General features: G+C 37.0%; 1 protein-coding gene across 15 annotated transcripts in view; it reads right to left on the reverse strand.

Annotated features, from left to right (window-relative positions):
• Nucleotides 1-23,797, reverse strand: part of BPTF (bromodomain PHD finger transcription factor) — a 175,804-nt gene that overhangs the window by 100,801 nt on the left and 51,206 nt on the right. For 11 of the 15 annotated variants that reach the window (XM_058284554.2, XM_058284557.2, XM_058284553.2 and 8 more), the window contains exons 2-5: nucleotides 21,890-22,712; nucleotides 11,466-11,689; nucleotides 7,627-7,833; nucleotides 6,898-7,086 (exon numbers count right to left, since the gene is read on the reverse strand). In XM_058284554.2, coding sequence (XP_058140537.1) covers nucleotides 6,898-7,086; nucleotides 7,627-7,833; nucleotides 11,466-11,689; nucleotides 21,890-22,712 — 1,443 coding nt within the window. The remainder of the gene's footprint in view (nucleotides 1-6,897; nucleotides 7,087-7,626; nucleotides 7,834-11,465; nucleotides 11,690-21,889; nucleotides 22,713-23,797) is intronic. The other 4 variants (XM_058284562.2, XM_058284560.2, XM_058284558.2 and 1 more) reach the window with 1 other exon arrangement.

Raw genomic sequence — 23,797 nt, forward strand, 5'->3', positions numbered from 1 at the left:
AGTGCAATGCTGTCATAAAAACAGACATATAGATCAACAAAAGAGCACTGAGAGCTTAAGAGTAAATCCTACATTGATGGCCAATTGGTTTTCATCAAGTGTGTCAAAACCATTAAACAGGGAAACAATACATCTTCAACAAATGGTGCTAGGAAAACTAGGTTTCCACATGCAAAAAGAATGAAGCTGGACCCAACAATCTAAATATAAGAGGTAAAAGTATAAAACACTTAGAAGAAAATATAGGGTGGAGATATTCTTAGATACAACACCAAAAGAATAAGCAACAAAATAAAATTTAAAAAAAAATAGAGAATTTGGATTCCATGAAAATCAATAATTTGTGTACATCAAAGTACATTATCTAGAAAATGAATAAACAATCTACAGAATGGGAAAAAAATAGCTGCAAATCATATAAGGGGCTTAGTATCTAGAACATAAAAAGAACTCTTACAACTCAAAACCAAAGGGACAACCAACCCAATTTGAAAATGAGAAAAACATTTGAAGAGCCATATTTCCAAAGAAAATATAAAAATGGCTAACAAGCATATAAAAAGATGCTCAACATCATTAGTATTTTAGAAAATGAAAATTAAAACCACAATCAGCTACTACTTCACAACCACTAGGATGGCAATATATTTTTTTAAAGGAAAATAAAACAAACATTGGTGAGGATGTGGAAAAACTGGAATCCTTGGCATTGCTGGTAGGAATGTAAAATATTTCCCTGTGGAAGTTGGTTGGTTCCTCAAAAAATTAAAATAGAATTATGATATCAAACAGATACTTGTACACCAATGTACAGCAGCATTATTCACAATAGCCAAAAAAGTAGAGGCAGGGAAACAGATTTGGCTCAACGGATAGAGCATCTGCCTACAACATGGGAGGTCCAGGGTTCAAACCCAGGGTTTCCTGACCCATGTGGTGAGCTGGCTGATGCACGCAAGGAGTGCTGTGCCACGCAGGGGAGCCCCATGCGCAAGGAGTGCATCCTGTAAGGAGAGCCACCCTGAGTGAAAAAGCACAGTCTGCCCAGGAGTGGCGCTGCACACATGGAGAGCTGACAAAGCAAGATGATGCAACAAAAAGAGACACAGATTGCCGGTGCCGCTGACAAGAATGGAAGCAGACACAGAAGAACACACAGCAAATGGACAGAGAGAGCAGACAACTGGGGGCGGGGTGGGGAGAGAAATAAATAAAAAATAAAACAAAATAAATCTTAAAAAAAAAAAGTAGAGGCAACCCAAGTGTCCATCAATAGATGAATAGATAAATAAAACGTGGTTTAAAAAAATGGAGCATTATTCAGGCAAAAAAATGAAGTTCAGACACATGCTACAACATGAACGGACCCTGAAGACATTGTGATGAGTGAAGGCAGACACAAAAGTACAAACACTGCATGATTCCACTTACATGAAATACCTAGAATAAGCAAATTCTTAGAAACAGGAAGTAGGTTAGAGGTCACCAGGGGTTGGGAGGATCAGGGAATGGACAGTTATGGCTTAATTGGCACAGAGTTTCTGTTGGGGATGATGAAAAAGTTTTGGTAATGGTAACACAACACAGTGAATGTAACTTATGCCACTGCATTGTACACATAAGATGGTTAAAAGTGCACATTTATGTTATATAAATGTTACCACAATAAAAAAAACAACACTAAAATATTATTCTTTTGTGAATATATTTTTGGGAAAAAACCTTTCCACCCACTGACAGTATTTTTTACAGAGAGAGAGAGAGAGAGAGAGAGAGAGAGAGAGAGAGAGAGAGAGAGAGAGAGAGAGAGAGAGAGAGAGACATTCACCTAATAGTCTACAGCTGACCTTGTGGAGAAAACAGAGGAGCTGAGCCTAGAGGAACCCAGAAAGCCTGAACCCTCACAGACATCGGCAGACATCGGCAGACGTCTTGCTCCTTTGGTGAGGGAAGTAACTTATGCTTTATGGCCCAGTATCTGTAAGCTCCTACCCCAAATAAATATCCTTTATAAAAACCAACCAATTTCTGGTATTTTGCATCAGTACTCCTTGGGCTGACTAATACAACACCCAATAAATATTCTGAATAAATTTGAATAAATGAGTGCATGGAGAGAGAAGGAAACAGAAGAGTTGAAGGGAGTATAGAGGGAAGCGGACATGGCTCAACTGATAGAGCGTCTGTCTACCATACAGAAGGTCTAGGGTTCGATCCCCAGGGCCTCCTGACCCATATGGTAAGCTGGCCCATGGGCAGTGCTGTCATGCGCAAGGAGAGCCACCCCACGTGTAAAAAGCACAGCCCTCCCAGTAGGGGCACAGCACACATAGAGAGGTGATGCAGCAAGATGATGCAATAAAAAAGAGATGCAGATTCCCAGTGCCGTCTGATAAATGCAAGCGGATGCAGAAGAACACACAGCGAACAGACACAAAGAACAGACAATGGGGGGAAAGGCGAGAGAAAGAAATAAAATAAATCTTTGGAAAAAAAAAAAGGGAGTACAGAGACACATGTTTTAGTCTTCTCTAAAGGTCAGAACTCTATCATTATATCCATCTCTTGCCAACTAGAATGTTAAGTGCTCAAGGGCCCAGTTTTGTGTATTTTAGTCACTGATGTATCCCTACTAGTATATTCTTGTGTCACAAGTTTTGGTCACTGATGTATCCCTACTAGTATATTCTTGTGTCACAAGTTTTGGTCACTGATGTATCCCTACTAGCATATTCTTGTGTCACAAGTTTTGGTCACTGATGTATCCCTACTAGTATATTCCTGTGTCACAAGTTTTGGTCACTGATGTATCCCTACTAGTATATTCTTGTGTCACAAGTTCTTAAATCAGGGATCTACTAAAATGCTTACCTGTTTCATAAAAGTATCAAATTCCTCTTTAAAAACTGGTGTGATATTTTAACATCTTTAAAAATGTTTTTCATAATTTCAGAGGAAGAAGTATGAAAAGACCACATTTCCAGGTGTGTTATTTTAGACTAGCCATGAAAAGGTCTAAATTGGGTTACTAAATGTTTTTTTCGTCTTCTTTTTTCTTTTGAGGTACTGGGGGCCAGCAGTCCACCACTGAGTCACATTGGCTTCCCTGAGTTGATTTTATCACTTGTTTTGCTTATTGTTGTTTTTGTTCTTTTTTCAGGAGGCACCAAGAACCAAACCTTGGACCTCCCATGGAGGAGGTGGGTGCTCAACTGCTTGAGCCACATTTACTCCCAATTGGTTTGGTTTTGAATTTATTCCAAGGGCAGCATCTTTAGCTATATAGATAGCACTCTAATGCTGTCAATGACCTCAAATCCATTCTGATAACATCTGGTAACAATTGCTATTTGCTCCCATTCTAGCTTCCCTAAACCTTCTTATTCAGGTTCTCAAGTAAATAATTTTTTCATTTTTGCCAATACACATGTAAACTGTAAAGTTTAACTACAAAGAGTCGCATTTACAAGAATTATGTTGATCAGTAAATGTGTGATTCAACTAACCTACTTATTATTTTCTTGACAGGCTTTCTTATTCCTTCAAAGTATTGATTATATATAGCAATTAAGTAATACTCAACATTTATTGAGTAGTTAATTTGTGTCAGGTATTATCCTAAATACTTTATATATCCTATTTCACTTGGCATTCTTTAAAAATGCAAGTCATGGGAAGTGGATGTGACTCAAGCAATAGACTCCTGTTTACCATATAGGAGGTCCAGGGTTTGATGCCCAGGGCCTCCTGGTGAAGGCAAGCTGGCCCGTGTGGCGAGTTGGCCCATGCAGAGTGCTGGCCTGGGTGTAGTGCTGGCCTGTGCAGAGTACTGCCCCACACAGGAATGCTGGCCCACACGGAGAGCTGGCACAGCAAGATGATGCAACAAAAAAGAGACACAGTGGAGAGATAATGAGAGATGCAGCAGATCAGGGAGCTGAGGTGGTACAAGAGAATAATTGCCTCTCTCCCACTCTAGAAGGTCCCAGGATCGGTTCCTGGAGCTGCCTAATAAGAATACAAGCAGACACAGAAGAACACACCACAGTGAATGGACACAGAGAGCAGACAATGGGGGGTGGGCAGGGGGGATAAATAAAAAATTTAAATCTTTTTTTAAAAAATGCAAGTGAGGGAAACGGACTTGGCCCAGTGGTTAGGGCGACCGGCTACCACATGGGAGGTCCACAGTTCAAACCCCGGGCCTCCTTGACCCGTGTGGAGCTGGCCCATGTGCAGTGCTGATGCGCGCAAGGAGTGCCGCGCCACGCAGGAGTGCCACCGCCACGCAGGGGTGTCCCCCGCGTAGGGGAGCCCCACGCGCAAGGAGTGCACCCATAAGGAGAGCCGCCCAGCGCGAAAGGAAAATGCAGCCTGCCCAGGAATGGCGCTGCCCACACTTCCCATGCCGCTGACGACAACAGAAGCGGACAAAGAAACAAGACGCTGCAAATAGACACAGAGAACAGACAACCGGGGAGGGGGGGGGATTAAATAAAAAAATAAATCTTTAAAAAAAAAAATGCAAGTGAGATACTAGGATAAAGTTTAAAAAGACTGCTAAAATGTACGCTGTTACTCAGATTAAAAAACCAAACAACAAAGCAGCATAGACATCCATCAGTAAGAATGAGGTTTGCAATTACTACTGATCAATCTAAAAGGACAAAGAATTTTTTTTAAAGTTTTTACTAAGAAAATAATCATGATTCCTATAAAACTGGAATTTTTTTCACATTATTTTAGTGCAGTACTCTACTTTGAAACTTAACCATGAATATATGGAAGTGAAAAAAGTGCAAAATATTTTAACTGGACAGGATCTAGATATGTAGTATAGAATTACAGAATTGAATTATAGATCTTTGAGTTTCTCTACTCCATTCAATGAATGATCCCCAGTGACATCACCTCTGACCGGTATTTATGTACCTGAAAGGAAATTTACTACTTCTATTTTCAAAATAGCTCTAATTCTAAGACGGTTATTTATATTTAGTCAAAATATTCTTACCACTATTTCTACATATTTAATAACACCCTAGATTTCAAAAACCAATCTAATTCTCCCTACCTACCAGTCCCCCAAGAATTTGAGGTTAATTGCATTATTTCTAGCCCTAACCCTCCCAAACTTGACCAAGTCAATTCTTTTCCAGACTAAGTATCTTTTTTTTTTTTTTAAGATTTATTTATTTCTCCCTGCCTTGCTGTTTGCAGTCACTGCTTGTCTGCTTGCACTGGGAACCAAACCCAGGGCCTCCTATTTAGGAAGGAGGCACCTAAACACTTGAGCCACCTCCACTCTCTAGATTAAGTATCTTCATTAATTTCATCAGATGGCAGTTTCCAGACTTTTCTCCAAACTAATGACCAGTCTCTCACCAGTATAAAATACAATGTTGGAGTTATTGCTGTGACTTTTCAGTATCCCAACATGTGTACCCCCACATTCAGAGCCAAACATTATACTAGTGTTTTCAGCAATACAGCTCATTACTGACAAGTACTCAACTGAAAGTAATTACCACAAGAACAACTGTTGTTTGTCTAGATCCTTCATGTTACAAAATAGAAACAGTGAGGCACTGAAAGATTAAATAGCATTAACTTAATGGCAGAAGCAGACCTAGAAGGCAAATCTTCCAACTACATATGTTCAACTACTTCTTCCTAAAACATCATAATCACAATGACATCCCTGATATTAAAACAAGTACTGAAAGTTTGAAAATAAGTTATAGTGTTTTAGAGAAAGAAGTCTTTAAGGATTCCCATCAAGGTATAATGTATGAATCTTGATTTTGGGTGGGATTGACAGTGTTTATTTTCTTGTTTTGCTTATTTGAATTTTCTAATTTGTTTTTAAAAAAACAAATACATTGCCCCTGTAATAAAATTCTTTTTTCACTTTTAAAAAAGGGCAAAAAGAAAGGCATGACATTCTTGGTATGATATAATTTTGAGTATAATTTTAATAATGATCTCGCTGATATGAAATAATTAGAATAAACAAAATCATAGAGTAAGAAACTAGAATACAGATTACCAGGGGCTGGAATGGGGCTAGGGAATGGGGAATTATGCTTAATTGGTAGAGTTTCTGTTTGGGATGATGGAAACGTTTTGGTAATGGATAGTGGTGATGGTAGCACAATATTGTGAATGTAATTAATATCACTGAACTGCACAAATGAAAGTGATTAAAACTGGAAATTTTGTGTTGCATACAGGTTACTAAAATAAAACTTTTTCAAAGGCATCACATTAATGCAGTGTTAATAATAGGGGAAAAAGCATGTGTGAGGCAGAGGGAGTATGGAACTCTATTTTCTGCTTGATTTTTTCTGTAATCTACAACTCTAATTTTTTTTTAAAAGTAAAAAAAAACAGCTTAAAATAAGAATTACTAGTTAGTTTGCATTTCTATGTCAAAATATACATTGTAAAAATGTTTTATGACGATGTTTTTCTGTCATAAATTCTGGTTTGAAATGTAAAGAAATACACAAGTACATGCAAACATAAAATTAATTTGTTAGTATAAACAGGTGTGGAAGGGTTAGATCAATTCAAGACTGAGCCATTAGTATTTAAGCATTTAAAACCAAAACGTCTGCCACTATGATCTGATGATAAAATATATGAATAAGTCTATTAAACAAAAACAGGCAAAATAAACTTTGAACAGCATGAAGATCATGAGTTTCAAGCTCTCATTGCAAGAATATTTCTCAATCTCTAAATGTTAGGTGACAATTTAGGAATCAGGGATGGCACTGGAAGCAAGGAGCATGAATGAACACATATTTTAATGTTTTTGGTGACATTCAGCTTTTACTACAAAAGGGAAAGATTCCCTCCATTACAGAGGCATTGATACACTGCCCTCTGTACCTGGCACATCCTGGGGGAGCTGAGATGCCACCTTCTTCTCTGCCATGTTGCTGCTATCATGGGTTTCTGAGAGACACCCCACGGGGCTCCTCCCTTCAGAGGGACTAGTCTCTTCTGAAGAAGCATTTGTTGTGTTGTCGCCAAGAATTGTTGACACAGAGTTACCTTTATCCCCAACTTCAGTTGGCTCTACAGCAAAACGCACAACAAAACTTTAAAGATATTCTCTAAAATTGCTTAGGAACAATGGCCATACTCTATCAACTACCATAAAACCTGTTTTTATTTTATGGCCATTTTGAAGCAATTAGATTCTGGGATATTTTTGCAGTAGACAATCCAGAGAATATTATAGATATTTAATATATTAAAATTGTTTAAGTAAATATAAAAATGAACATATTTTATCACATGCAAAAGTATATACTCTGGCATAAAAATTGTAATTTTTCAGCAACAAATCTCATAAGGAAATGGCAATGTACTAGGAAGTAAAAATAAAGGTATGAGTAAGCATATTATCATAGCAAATCTACCAATACATAAAATTCATTACCATTATTATACATGTTACAAGGGCTGGGAGTATCCTAATCTCTGCAGAAATGTAAAATTAAGTCAAAATTTCATTTTTATCTTCCAAGTAAAATTGGAGGTTTCAAACATAACACACTTTGAAATCTTTCTTTTTAACCACATAATTTTTTTTAGCCACATAATTTTTTTTACCCTCAGATTTTCCTTCCTCAGGCTCATCATCCGGTGTTTTGTCCTCATTGTCTTTTTCAAGAGACTGGTCTTCAAACTCCTCTTGGCTTTTCTCAGCATCTTTCGAATTATTATTATCAGTTTCATTCTTGTCCTTTTCTATTTCTTCTGGGCTTTTAGCATTATCAATGTCTCCTTTTTTGGCTCTTATGGATTCCGAAATTTCTTCTATAATAAAAACATATAACAAATTTTATTTCTATTAAAAAAATAAAATAAAATAAAATAAAATAATAAAAAAATTTTATTTCTATATATACCAAATAGAAAAGTACTAAAATGCCACTTAAGAGTTTCAAACACAACTTTTTAGAGAGAATAAAATATTTTAAATAAAATGAAATATTTTGAAAGCATTAGAACTATGAAAGAAGGATCAAGATTACTAATAAAATTTTGTTGTTTAAAGAATCAATTTGGTTACCTTCACTTCTAAAAATACATGCTAATTACAGACCCTGCTGTCTTAAAAAAAAAAAAAAGGAAAAATTAGTCTATCTTTTGAAATTGAGACTTGACATGGACTGCCATCATACTCTCTGCCATATGATAAGAGCAGGAGGCTAACATAGGCCCAGTCTGGGCAGCATGGTGCAGCAACCAAAACCTGGAGACACATGAACTAAGGCAGCTCTGACATGCATTAGCTGCGTGACCCTGGGCAAGCAACTCACTCTTGCCAGGCCTCCATTTCTTCAACTAAAATGAGTAAACAGAGGCCCAACTGGAAGCAACATTTCTCTTTGAAGTCCTTTGCTGTTCTCAAAGTCTTTACAATGCTCTAGTCCTCTCTTCACTTGGGCAGAACAATACTCTAACCATTCCTAACAAATTAAAGTACACTTTCCCTACTTTCCTAGTACCATTTAATGAGAATCATACATTAAAAAAAAAAAAACTACTAAGTTTAGACCATCAAAATTAGATGAAAAGCACAAGTAGGAGAAGACAGGTCTCAGATTTTAGGAAAATTCTAATTTCAAATATTTTATTTTCTTACCTACTCTATTAAGTACAATTATATTTATTAGTCTGTGTGTGCTGGTTTTAGGTTCAAAAATGCACATAACCATAACCATAAGAAAAAGGAATCAAATGAGCTGGGGGGAGATGAAATTCATTAAATTCATTAAAGAATGAAAGAAAAAATAATCAGTGTAAGTTGTATCTGATCTATAGCAAATATGCATATTCTATAAATGTTTTCTATATTTTGCATGAATTATTTCAAAACTAAACAGAAACAATTTATCTACAGGCTTGAAAAACCATCTCTAGCTTAGAAAGATTTATTCCAAAAACAAACGCAAGTACCATATAGATATGTGATAACACAATTATAATAAAGTGTTAACTGTAGGATATAGATGATGGCCATATGGGTGTTGACTATATTTCTTTCAACTGTTCTGTATATACAAAAAATTTCATAAAATACTGGGGAAAAAGAAAAAGAAAAAGAAAAGTCAACTACCAAAAGTCAACTCTCCTAAAGTGAACATATCCAGAGAACTCCAAATTAGAAAGAATTTATACTATTTGGCAGATTAGGAATTTCAAATCAAAGTCATTAGGACAGGCTATGAACCTGAAAATACTGTTATGATGCTGTAGTAAATTATACTTGGTTATTTTATAACACCCAGTAATTTCTGTTGTTTTCATCTCATAAAACCCCAAATAAGGAATTTGTCCATTTTAATGCCTTAATTAACAAAAGGAAATTGAGAAAGTAATCTGGTTGAAATTAAATAAAATTTCCCTTTATTTTATCTATAGTATGGGGAGAAGGGAATTATATTACTATAATTATTGACTTCCTCAAAGAATACTGACAACTACAATTTTTCTGATGAAAATATTATACATTTTTCTACTACCACATATGAATAAATTTAGTACTTGGTTACTAAATCTGCTTCCTTCTGAAGATAAAGTATATTCGTGGCAACAGTACTTATATATGAACCACGATCATCATTCTCCACAGATACGCGTGAATTTAAAAGAACACTGACACTGAGTGTGTAAGAACAAGCTTGAATATAGCGAAACTTATTTATTATTTTTAAGCAAATGGATATTGAAAAAAATTAATAAGACTATCTACCTATATATATATATGATAGACAATATGTAGAAGAGTAGAACTAGGCAGTTTTTATAAAGTTCATTTTCAGAATCTTACCTAATCATGTTACCTAAATTAAAATTAAAAGGTACTATTAGAAAACAGAGGTAATACTTATTAAATATGTATAAAGTATCTCTGGCAAGATTTTTTAAAATGGTAATAATGGTTTCCTTTGGAAAAGGAAAGGTTAGACTTGGGATTATGAATAGGAGATTTACTTTCAACTGCATACTCCTCTGTACTATTTTAACTCCCTACCCCTTAAATGTAGCTGTACATAGTGACTTCCTGCCAAAAAAGTACAATATGGGGGGTAGGGGTGTTTTTACAGTGAAGAAAGTTGAAAAATTCTAACTTAACAAGGTATACACAGTAATATCATCAGTGAAAGGTCATGCTGACAGCATGTACCTTGATATGATGCTGAGAGTAGCACTTTACCTCCATGGTCTTCCTCCCCCAAATCTATAACCTCAGATTAACCATGATAAGAACATCATACAACCCCATATTGAGGGACATTCTACAAAATACCTGACCAGCAGTGTTCAAAATTGTTAAGGTCATTAAAAACAAGGGAGGGGGAAACGGACTTTGGCCCAGTGGTTAGGGCGTCCGTCTACCATATGGGAGGTCCGCGGTTCAAACCCCGGGCCTCCTTGACCCGTGTGGAGCTGGCCATGCGCAGCGCTGATGCGCGCAAGGAGTGCCGTGCCACGCAGGGGTGTCCCCCGCGTGGGGGAGCCCCACGCGCAAGGAGTGCGCCCGTGAGGAAAGCCGCCCAGCATGAAAAGAAAGAGCAGCCTGCCCAGGAATGGCGCCGCCCACACTTCCCGAGCCACTGACGACAACAGAAGTGGACAAGAAACAAGACGCAGCAAATAGACACCAAGAACAGACAACCAGGGGAGGGGGGGGGAAATAAATAAATAAATAAATCTTTAAAAAAAAAAAACAAAACAAAAAAAAAAAACAAACAAGGTAAATCTGAGGAACTATGATGGTCTAGAGGAACCTAAAGGGACAAGAGGACTAATATATTGTGGTATCCTGGATGAGATCATGGGATAGAAAAAGGGCATTAGGTAAAAACTAAGAAAAAACAAAAAATTTAAAAAACAAAACCAAAAAACAGTACTAAGGAAACCTGCATAAAGTATGAACTTCAGTTAGTAACAATGTATCAATAATGGTTCATTAGTTGTGAGAAAAGTATCATATTAATGTAAGAAGTTAATAATAGGGGAAAATAAGTACAAGATATGTATGGGAACTCACTATACTATCTTTACAACTTTTTTGTAAATCTAAAACTATTCTAAAATTAAAAGCTTATTTTTTAAAAAAGCAAGTAGTAAATGAAAAGAGAATTATTAAAAATAGGATGCTCAAAAAGGTTAGTAGTATTTTTAAATTAAAGAAACAAACAAGCATTTGAGGATTATTAGTAATGACCAAGGTAAGATACAAAACACCTTTTAAAATGCATGCCATCCCTAATTTACGTTGGGGTGAACAATGTTATCTTGAGGAAAAAGAATATAGAGAATTAAAGTAAAATATATAGTCTTGGAAATTTTAACATACTTTTATGTTTTTAGCAATTTAATACCAAGAGTTCATCTCAAACTTAACAAAAAGTAATAGCCAGAAATTTTCCACTTACCATTAGCTGCCGCCAGAAAGGATTTGTTACTTCCCCGAGCCTTATTAGTCAGGTCTTCAGTTATGTCCATGTGCCGGTGGATTTCCTCACGCATTTCTTCTAGAATTCTGCAAAGTTCTGCTTCCCAGTAATCTTTGTCTAGACAATCAATTAACTCTGCAAGCTGGACTTTTGTACTGTAGTACCAAATTTTCTTCTCATTTTCATTTTCTGTATCTTCTTCACTGTTTAAAAGAAGTGCAAAAATGCTTTCTATGTTAGACATAATACCACTCACTCATTTACCCAGGAAATTTTGTGACCCCAAAATTAGTGCACTAAATCTCAATAAATTTGCTCACAAGAGATTCCCTCAGGTCTCACTTAAAATCAACTTACTATTTTTTTTTTATTTGAGCAAACTCTGCTTTTATTTCCTAACCAACAGCAGCTTCATATAAAATAATTTGAGAGTTGTAGCAGGGAGAGAGATATAGCAGTAAAGAAAACATCTGAAAACATGACCCACAGAAGATGACTCAAAAGTCAGAGTCACATGTGAGTACTTGGTAGAGGACCAACAGTCTCAGCTATACTTAAATAATCTACTTTTTTTAATTTAAAAAAAAATTTTTTAAAGATTGATTGATTAATCTCCACTCCCTTGTTGTTTGCATTTGTCATGTCTGCTTGTTGTGTGCTGGTCTTCTTTTCAGTAGGCACCAGGAACCAAACCCAGGACCTCTGATGTGGGAGGGAGGTGCCTAATTGCCTTAGAGTCACCTCTGCTCCCAAATAAACAACTTTAAATCATTATCACAATTCAATGGGCATAATTTTAACCTTTGCTCCCACCAGAAATGTTTAAACTCTGTTTAGTACATGGCAGGTACACAGCGTAATACAGTTTAGAAATATTTCCACTGACATAATTTAAATGCTTTGCTTACATCTGGTCCTCGAAAAAGGCCTCTCAATTTAGCAATAATGTCTCATCTTTTCTTCTTTTCTTATACACAACCAAAGCCCAAACTGCAGAGAAGGGTAGCTTCCTTTCCTGCCTAAAACTTTTCTGAGGTTCCTTTCATTATTGGCAGAACTGGAGACTTCACAAAGATGATTACTAACTAAAAAACAAGACAAATTAGTATCTAGGACCAGACTTAGAGAAACATGCATAATGGTATTTCTTCTCCCACTCAAAAGGAATTCAGGAATGTGCATGGAGGGACTTGACAAGAGAGTCCAAATTTCCTGTTTACTCAAAAGCAAAGTGATGGAAATGAAAGACCCAGGCTTTAAAAACTGGCTCCAAATGGGCTCAGCTACTTATGATATGTATGGGCTTGGAAGACATAACTTCTCTGAGCCTCTGAGACATTTTATTTACTTCTCTAGTAAAATGGGGAAGCACCTGCCTTCAGGGCCACTGAAAGAGTTAAGGGTATCATGCTAAAGCATCTATCAGAGTGCCTGGGAACATTGTTAATGGCCACTAAGTACAAAAATTAATGTAGCAGATAAATAAAAATTTAGCAGAACTCCAGGAATGAGTTTCTTAAGTAATTATGAAGAAAGGATATATAAAATAGTGACTACAATAAAAGAGCATCAAAATTACCATTTTTAAATTAAAAAGCCAATATTGGGAAGTGGATGTGGCTCAATCGACTGGGCTCCCATCCACCATATGGGAGGCCCTGGGTTCGCATTCGGGGCCTCCTTATGAAGGCAAGCTGGCCCACACCCATGGAGAGCTGATGGCCCGTGCATGCGGAGAGCTGGTGCAGCAAGATGATGCAACAAAGGGAGACACGCAGACACATAAGAAAGTGCAGCAAATGGGCAGAGAGCAGACAGCAAGCAAGCAGCAAGGAGGGGGATAAATAAATAAAATAAATCTTAAAAAAAAAAAAGCCATTATCTAGCTTTGCTTGTTCAAATCAGCATCTGCTGACATACTAGATAAGTATATTTCTCTGCTAAAAGCATTTACACAAGTTTCTGTCTCATTTTTTAAAATTCCATCTGCCCTAGATAGGTACTCCTTAATGGATATTTCTACTATGTTCTTATGACTGAGTGATGACAGTCAATATTCAATGTTAAAAGAGGTCTAAATCCTCTAATCAAAAATTCAGGGAGCCAATGTAGCACAGTGATTGAGCATCAGCTTCACACATATGAGATCCTGAGTTCAATCTCTTGCCCAGGTACTTAAAATAAAAGTCAAAATTAAAAAGAAAAAGAAAAAAGAGGGAAATTTTCATTAAAAACTTTCAAAATGCAGTATCAGGGAAGAGATATGGCTCAACTAGTTGGGTGCCCACCTACCACATGGGAGGTCCCAGGTTCAAGTCCTGATGCTTCCTAAAGAAGATGAGCAGGTGCCCACACACACCACACTGAGCCAGATGCCCAAACATGCCACAATGAGCTAGACACTACATCCACCGCAATGAGGAGATGCCTAAATGAGCAGATGCCACAAGCCAGCAGATGCTGCAGCTCATGGGGCATGGATGTGGCTCAGGCCACTGGGCACTTGCCTCCCATGTGGGAGGTCCTAGGTTCAGTTCCTGGTGCCTCCTGGACAAGGCAAACAAACAATGAGCATCTGTGGGAAGAGGTGATAAATTAAAAGTAAATAAATAAAAATTTAAAAATTTTTAAAAGGCAATACCATACAAAAAATCTAATTGGGAATATCAAGTCAGAAAGTACAGAAGATTCTGCCACAAGTACTAACAAGATTCAACAGAAGAAAAGGGAGGAAACATGAGAGTCTAATTTTTAAAAATTTTCTAAAGTATCCATCTTAATGATCTCCTGTTACAAAGACATTGAATTATTTCTTTAACTTATTTAGTTTTTCCCTCTTTACTCAGAAATATCTACAAATTTCAAAGGAAAAAAAAATACTACATAAATTTTTTTGGTAGAAAATATAATTTACAAGCATAAGATACCAATATAAAAAGGAGATATGGTGGGGGGTGGCAAGTGGGGTATATGGGAATATTTTATGTTTTTTAATGTAACATTTTGTGTAATCTATTAACTTTTTAAAAAGATAATTAAGAAATAAAACAAAATTTTTAAAATTAAAATTAAAAATATTTTTTAAATTAAAAAAAAAAGAGATATGATAGGAACAAATTTAATAAAGTGGACATTCTACCATTTCTTCAAGCAACTCACATGCTATTGCAAAATTCCCTGACAGCTACTGACTAGACCATGCTGATGCCTTGCAAATTTTCCCATCCCTGACAAAGAACTTACTATCCTTTATGGCAAGCTATTCTAGATTGGACTGGCTTTTAGAAAGTTTATCCTTACAATAAGATGACTATATCCCTAACATTTCCACCCATTAGTCCTGGTACTGCCTGATAGAACTATGTAAAATAAATCTAACACCTCCATACACAGTCCTTCAAATCTTTCACATCTGTAATTTATCCTCTGTTTTCTCTTTCTCAGGTCCAACATGTGCAAATACGTTAATCATTTCTCATACAGCATGTCTTCACTACCCTGCTATTCTTCCCTTAAGCATAGTTTGTCAATGTCCCACAACACATGTGGTACCCAGATACTATTTTATATTGTGGTCATCAGAGATAATATTCATACATGGCTTCTTGAAGCTGTAGAAGAATAAAATTCATTAAAAAGCATAAGGTAGCAAAACAAAGTAAAATGAACAATGACTGCTGACGCTTTTGAATAAAAGTTTAAAAACAAATACTTATGCACTTGGGCATATTTACCTAGTTTATATATTCTAAATTATTTGTTCTAATTGTAAAAGTAACTTAAAACAACAGCTTTTCTATATAAATATACATTAATTATATATTTGGTTTTGGATTTATAATGTGGTTTCTACAGGAGCTATGTTCTTACAATGTTCTTTATACACATACAAACTGACCTGGCTTCCTAGAAGGGCAGGGCGAGGACAGGTTGGAATGAGAAAAGTTTGCCAAAAATATAATTAAGAGGGGAGAGAATGCAGCTCAAGTGATTGAGTGCCTGCTTCCCATGTCTAAGGTCCTGGGTTCGATCCCCGGTACCCCCTAAAAACAAATAAACAAACAAATGAAAAAAAAACATCTCTCATTGGGGAGGGGATATAGCTCAGTGGTTGACCACCTGCTTCCCATATACAAGGTTCTGGGTTCAATCCCTAGTACCTCCTAAAAAAAGAAGAAGAAAAAAATATATATATGTATAATTAAGAGCAAACATACATATTATATCCACACTTTAAAGTTTGCTTGGCTTTTAACTAGGCTAGATAAGTAGAAGGTTAATAACTAATAGGAAGTTTCATTTTTAAACAAAACTGTAGAAACCAACAGTAAAAGTGAGAAACTAGGGATGGAGCAATTAAGGACAAGTTAGGTCAGGCAGCCCCAGTGGTAAGAAGCAGATTCTGGAGTCAAAATGCCCTAGCTCAAATCCTGACTCTTCCCTTTACTAGCTGTGTGGTCCAGAAAAATTACATAACCTCGCTTTGCCTCAACTTCTCCACCTGAAAAATGGGGTGACAGTACTTACTGTGTGAGAAAGAGGAAGGAGTGAAGACATTTCAGGGCTCTGTATCCCCACAGACAGTTTGAACATCTTTGAGAAACATCTTTCTCAAAGCTCCAGAAAACCCATAAAGGACTGCAGTAACAAGGTGAGTGTTGTGTCAAGAAGGCTACTAAAAAAGCAGTAGGATCTTGAAGCACCCTGGTTGGCTTTTCTGCACCCTCACATTAAGTGCTCAGTGCAGTAAGCTCATACTCCCAGTTCAGGGCCCTGGTCCCAGCTCCTCATGCACATCTGGATCACAAAAGCCCAATTTGTCTGGCAGTGGCCAGACAGAACACATCCCAGAACTTGAACTGTGAATGAAGGCAGTTCACTGAGCTCCCACAGAACACTACAGAGCAGTCAGGTGGCTGCCTGGGGTAAGTGACTGCTGGCTATAGGACATATAGTGCACTGCATGGGAGAGTGAGGGAAGGGGGACCATTTAAAGGAGAGACCATTTAAAGGAGAGAATTCCTAGGGCCACAGTGCATGCCCAAGGAAGAAAGGTTCAGGGAGGCCCCTACGTTTTGGCTTGGAGCTATTCTCTAAACTCAATGTGTGGATAAACCCTGTAGGAGAATACACACTCAGATCAATCTCCAAAGACTGGGAGAGGTGTTTTCTTTCTTTCCTTTTCCTTTTCTTCTATTCTCTTCTTTCTTCCTCTCTCTTTCTATTTTTGTTAGCTCCTGGCATTCAAGGAAAGCTCTGTCTTAACACTAGCTGGATGCATGCTTAAGGAACAGACACATCCGAGTCTAAACTTCCAGTGATAATGTATTAAAATATGAAAATGTCCAGGTTTCAACAAAAGGTTATAAAACATTAAAAGAAACTGGAAGCAATAGCTCAGGAAAAGAAAATTAAAGTGTTAGAAACCATCAATGAGGAGGACCAGATCTGGGATACCAGGCAGAGATTTTTTCAAAATGGTCTTAAATATTCCCAAAGAGCTAAAGGAAAACATGGACAAAAAAACTAAAGGAAATCAGGAAAACGACAGATGAACACAAAGAGATTATCAATAGAGAGACAGAAATTATGTAAAGAAACCAAATAGAGCTGAAGACCACAGTAACAGAAATTAATGTATCCAAGATGCTCCAAACAGGATAAATCTAATCAGACCCACACCAAGGCATATTATAAACAAAGTGCCAAATACCAAAGATAAAGAGAATTCAGAAAGCCACAAGAGAGAAACAACATGTCTCTTACAAAGGAGTCTCAGTAAGATTAACAATGAAACCTGAGGAGCTTGTTACCACAAGTGATGCTAAAGAGAATTTTGCAGGTTGAAAGGAAAGGAGAGCAGACAATAGATTGAGCCACTTGAAGCAATAAAGATCTCTGGCGAGGGAGGGTACCGTATGGGTAAATAAAGATGGATAAATGCCAGTACTACTTTATTTTTGGTTTGTAACTCCACTTTTTCCTTCCTACAGGATCTGAAAGGCAAATGCATAAAATGTAATGATAAATCAGTGGTTTCAGATTCAGAATGTATAGATATTATTTGATGGAAGGGTATAGGCACATAGTTTGTGTAAACCATTGAAATTAAGTTGGTATCAAAGCAAACAAGAGTGTTATAAGTTCAGGATATTAATTTAAGCTCCGTGGTAACTACAAAGAAAATATAGTACAGGGTACCAGGGACAAGAAGAATGGGGAGTTAGAACATAATGGATATATGGTTTTTGTTTGGGGAGATGGAACGTTTTAGTAATGGAAGGTGGTGAGAGTATGATATTAGCATGCGTTATTGAGAACTGAGAGAAAATGATTCAGTGTTTAAGAGATATTTAACAGTATAATGAGAGGATAAAAGATTATTCCCAATTTTCTACCATGAGCAGCTGGTAGAAGGATGGTGATCCCATTTACTAAGATAGGGACATAGGATGAAGAATAAGTAATGGGGGAAATGAGTTCAGTTTAGACATATGTTTGAGATGCCTGCCATGTCCAGAAAGCGGTTGAATATACAGAACTGGACCTGAGCAGTAGGGTCTGAGCTAAAGACATAGATCTGATGGTAACGAAAGCCAGCAAGTGACTAGGTGGCACACAGCTAAAATGGGGAGGTAGGGATGCAAAGCTGAATAGGTTAAAGAGTACAACTTAGTTCATTTGGAAAATGAAAAAACAACGTTATTTTAAAATGCTGTGCTCAGGGTAATTTTATTCAGAATGGTCATCAACTGGAAAAGGGTGTTAATGTCACAATTTCTATCTCACTGAATGTCCCAATTTCAGAGCAAAGGACTGACGTAATGAAAGCAATATTTAAGAAAAAGCTGCTTACTGAACATACATATCTTGGCCCCTCAGCCTATAGGCTCATGTGTAAGGAACTTTCTTTTATGATATACTTTACTAAACTATACAAATAATATATTTTAAATGTTTATTAAAAATTAGAGCAATAATGAAAAACTAAATTTTTATCAACTGCTAATATTACAATTAAAAATTTTTCACTGGGGAAGCGGCTGGGCTCAATCAGATGAGCTCCCATCTACCATATGGGAGGCCCTCAGTTCGCGGTTCGCGTTCCGGGGCCTCCTTGTGAAGGTAGGCTCGCCCACACGCTGCGGAGCGCTGCCCAGCCCACAGACAATGTGGAGAGCCAACTCAGCAAGGTGACGCAACGAAAAAGGGAAACAAGGGAGAGCACAGAAGAGCCTGCAGTGAATGAACACAGAGAGCGACAGCAAGCAAGCCACAAGGGGGGAAGGGAAATAAAATAAATACAGACAGAGAAGAATGTACAGCGAATGGACACAGAGAGCAGGGAGCACACAAAAAAAGCCTGAAGGGGGTGGGATTAAAAAAAAAATTGTTCACTGAGCAGACTTTGTTTTAGGCAAATCATTTTCCCCAGTCCTAACAGCATTAAGTCTGAGATTCACCAGTTGCCTTCTGGGCTCTCATGGAAAGCATATGCCAAACCTCCACATACTCTCTGAGCAACTTATATGGCTTTAAAACTTTCACCAGGAATTCAAAAACAATCTACCACAAGGGGGCACTTAAGCTGAAAATATCTGAATCTGTTTTAAAAAAATACATGAAGACTTTCGATTTACTAAATCAATTAACACAGAACACTTGTCACTAACAATATTTAAAGATTCACATTTCACTTTACATAGAAAATACCCAAAAGCCTATTTTTATGCTTTTACAGCAAAAGATATCATCCTTATTTGTCTGAAATTAACATTAAATTTTGTATACTTTACTGTGCATTAAGAAAGATAATTTGAGGGACTACAATTAAAGCCTATAAAATAAACAAATTTAAATGAACAGTTTCACTGCTGAACATATAAACATATAACTTTACTGTTCAACTTAGAAAAGCTGCAGATTATTTGATTTCATCAATGGTGTATCATAAATCCATCCACAGATGCTTAGAAACGTAACTTCCTAATTCCTTTGATTTATGTAATTTTCAAAAGTTTGCATTTGTTTGTAGTCAAGTCCTGAGTGTTGCTTCATACAATGATACTGACATATCAAGAAGCAAAACTTTTCTGAAACACCACTTAAGATATTTCATATTTTCTAAAAATGTCTTTATGTGAAATTTTAAAAGATCTCAGTAATACACAGGGCAGGTATATAAAAAACATTACAATATCTTCTTATCCTCCCGTCCCCTCCATCATAAACCTTGATTTTAACAGTAAAACGATGCATGTTGCAGACTTCTAAAGATGGTGGTTTGGAAACTAAACTGCAGTATAAAATTAGTTATTGAAAATATTCTTATAAATAGGTTCTGAACATCCAAAAGGATAAGGTAAGGCAAGACAGGGAAGGAAAGCATAGGAATAGGAGAACAGAGGCATGGAATAAATTTCACTTACTTCCTAATTTGTTTACAGCAATCCTGTTGCCTGTGAGCTCCTCTTGGGAGGGCATTTGAGACTGGGTGAACATGGCCTGTTAACTGATGAATGCCCATATGCACCATATGAATGCCCTTCCTGACAGCCAGTGTGAAATAATTTTCATTTAAAATAAAGTATAGCATTAAATTAAAACCAAAATGTGTTTAGAATGATCTCACCATTGACAATGGTTTTCAAGCTACTAACTATACAGCAAGATATAAAAAAGACGGCATAATGAATACTAGGACCAGATATTTGAGAGATGAGATGGCAAGAAAAATCTATACAGTTTTTTAAAAAAAATTGATCCAGAAATGGTAAAGCTGATCCTCAAATTCATATGGAATTGAAATTCATATGGCTGTCCCCAACAGCCAAAACAAACTTGGAAAAGAAGAGCAAAGTTGGAGGATTCACATTCCCAATTTCAAAACTTATTACAAAGCTACATTAATCAAAACAGTGTGGTACTGGCATAGAGACAGACATACAGACCAAGTCCTCAGGAGAAGTTATTGGAACTGAAGAACACAACCAACTAATTGAAAGGGCCTGGCAAATCCCAGCAGATGAAAACAGATCTATACAAAGGCATATCACTGTAAAACTGCAGAACAGTGGAGGCAAAGAGAAGATCCTATAAACTTCCAGATAGATCAAAACTAGTCATATACTAAGAATTAAGAATCAGAATGGCTTCAGATATCTCAACTACAACATTCCAAGCAAGAGGACAATTGTACAAAATTTTGAAGGAAAATACTCTTCAACCTCAAACTCTATCTATACTCAAACTATCAATCAAGTAAAAGAGCAGAATAAAAAAAATTTCAGACATGCAGGTCTCACAAATATCAATGCCCACACACTCTTTATCAAGAAGCTACTGGAAAATGTACTCCACTGAAACTAGAGACAAAAGAAGATGTGGGAGGCAGGAAATGAGAACCAACACAGTAGAGATGCAAGGGCATTCTCAGGAGATCGTTAAGGAAGACCCAGGATGACAGCTTCGTACTTGAGGCAAAGGACAACCAATCATATTTTAAGACTCCAAAGGACAGACTTTTCTGAGGGCTCTTATCACCAAGATCTCTGTTTACATGGAACCATCTTTTTCAACTATGGGTGAGCCTGGATGAGATACTCTTCTATACCTGACTTGGCTTGAGAATGTACTGATAAAGTTCCTGCTCTTCCCTTTATATCCTGCTTCTGACATTCATTTCACCCTACCAAGAATTTTCTGATAAGGACCTAATTATGACAGCTGGAAAAAGGCAATGAAGACTTTAGAAGCTGAAAAGACAAAAAAGCCCACTTGTTCTGACCATATTCTATAGGATATCTAATCCCTTGTCCATTTAATGACCTGCCCAATGTCCTGATTGAGGTAAGCCCTAACACTGCCCAACAATTTGGCCAGAAGAGCCTCTTGAAAACTCTCAGGAGAGATGAAACCAGACTATGACCCTAAGTCTAGTGTGCTCATCTTCTCCTAGAATACTGCAACCAAGAGTAGCAGAACTTTTTTTAGACAGTTACTTTAGTTCTTATTGCTCCAATTTACATACAATTAAAAAGAGAAGCAAGGGAAATCCTGACACCTAGTTAGATGCTAAATCCTGCTTAGGGCAATGATCAGGATGGGCTGTAGAGGAATGTAAGTGGGTAAGGGTACACAGTGGACTTCCAATAGGTAATCTACTATTTCTTATTCTAGGCATTGAATGTAACGGTTTATATTTTGCTTTTTTCATACGCTCTTCTTTCTTTACAATTTTAAAAACTATCTTAATGTGCATATTCCTTGGAGTTGGAAATCATTTAAACTATTTGACTCGTTATTAACGTACAAGGGTTATACATCAGCAGCAATCGCTCTCATATTAATCATGAAGGAAACTGATTTTAAATACACAAAAAGTTAAGACTGGATTTACTTACATTATGAGTCTTCGGTTTAAGAACCAGTATTTCCTTCTGCTTCTGTCATATCCAATAGGTTCATGTCGAATATATGGTTTATTTTTTTGGATTTCAGCAACACAGTCAGTCACACCAGGCACCTTATGTGCTACACAAACTTCGCACTGCCATTCATCCTCTGGCACCTCCTCAAGAGGTGGTTTCACACATTCCAAATGGTACACTGCTGAACATGTCTCACAGCAAAGCAAATCCCCAAGTTTGTGACAAACCCTACAATGGTCGTCATACTGGATCACCCCTTCAGACATTAATTCCTCACGAGCAATATTTGTTGTAAGAAACTGATCAACTAAAAACTGTAGAACTTTGATTTTGTTCTCTACTGGTCCATAAGGATAGTCCTCTGCTTCTTGGTAAGGAAGAACATGATGGTACTCCTTATCACTCTCACAGTATACCCGCAGCACCTCTGGCCATGTCATCCCATCTATGAAATACAGAGTGGAATTAACGCTATCTTTCAGATCAGCAGGTCCAAAGGTAGTATTTGAAGTGTCTTCTTCACGCAAAACTGCTTTCAAAAGCACAACATGCATCTCTGCCATAAGTGTGCACTGCTCTTGACTTACCAGAGCTGCACAAAAGTCCTCAAAGCGAAAAGGAGATAATCTTAAAACAGTGCCAAAGTTCCGCAGTACCTCATAAATGGCAATAACATTCATTATATGCTCATTAGGCACCATTAAATCCTCTGAGGACTTGGGAAATTCAAGAGGTGGTATGTCTTTTTCTTCCAATATTGGAGAACGAGGTCGATGTACTCTTGGTTTTCGCCTCCCTGGGAATAAAGAAATGATATAATTACAAATCATTATGTTACATTAATTTATAAAAACTATAGGTTCTTCAGGTTTTCCTATTTGGACAAATGCCTCAAAAATATATATAAGTATACTTCTGTTTCTTTAATACTTGTCAACTTAAAATAATACTAAGAAGCAATGATTTATCTCTAATTTTTAAGACTAAAGAAAAATCTAATATGAGGTTTTCCCAATTGATTCCAAAGCAAGAGAAAAAAAATGTAAAATTACAATCAGTTCTCAATTATCTAGGGGGTTAAGGGGTCTATAGGTAGCCACAATATTAAAAAAAAAAACCAGCCTTGGGAAGAGGATGTGGCTCAAGCAACTGAGCCCCCATCTACCACATGGAAGGTCCGTGGTTCTGTTCCTGCTGCTTCCTAAAGAAGACTCCTAAATAAGAAAGCAAGCTGTCATGACAGGCAGCCACAACAAGCTGACGCGACAAGATAGACAAGAAGAAAAACATAATGAGAGACACAACAAAGCAGGGAGCATAGGTTCCTGGCACCTCCTAAAGAAAACGAGCAAAGAGTGAGGTGATGCGATTAGCAGGCACAGCGAGCTGATGCAACAAGAGACACAAGAAGAAAAGAACATAGTGAGAGATCCAACAAAGCAGGAAATGGAGGTGGCTCAAGTGATTAAGCACCTCCCTCCCATGTCAGAGTTCCCGGGTTCAGTTCCCAGTGCCTCCTAAAGAAACAAGGAAGACAACAGACACAGCAAGTGCAAACAACGAGGGTGTGGGGATAAATAAAAAAATAAAAAATAAATAAAAATCAAGACTTTGTGGAGCAGGTGGAGCTCAGTGGTTGAGCACATGTTTCACATATATGAGGGCCTGGGTTCAATCCTGTATATCTCCTAAAAATAATAATAAATAAAATAAACTAATAAAACAAACAGGGAATGGTTGTAGCTCAAGTAGTTGAGCACCTGCTTCCCATGTACAGGGTCCTAGGTTTGATACCTGATACCTCCTAAAACAAACAAACAAAAAAACAAGCCTTTGTGAAAGATGTGACAAGAATAAGAATCAGAAAAAAACATCTATATA

The sequence above is a fragment of the Dasypus novemcinctus genome, chromosome 21, assembly GCF_030445035.2.
Source record: "Dasypus novemcinctus isolate mDasNov1 chromosome 21, mDasNov1.1.hap2, whole genome shotgun sequence".
NCBI classification, from domain to species: domain Eukaryota; kingdom Metazoa; phylum Chordata; class Mammalia; order Cingulata; family Dasypodidae; genus Dasypus; species Dasypus novemcinctus.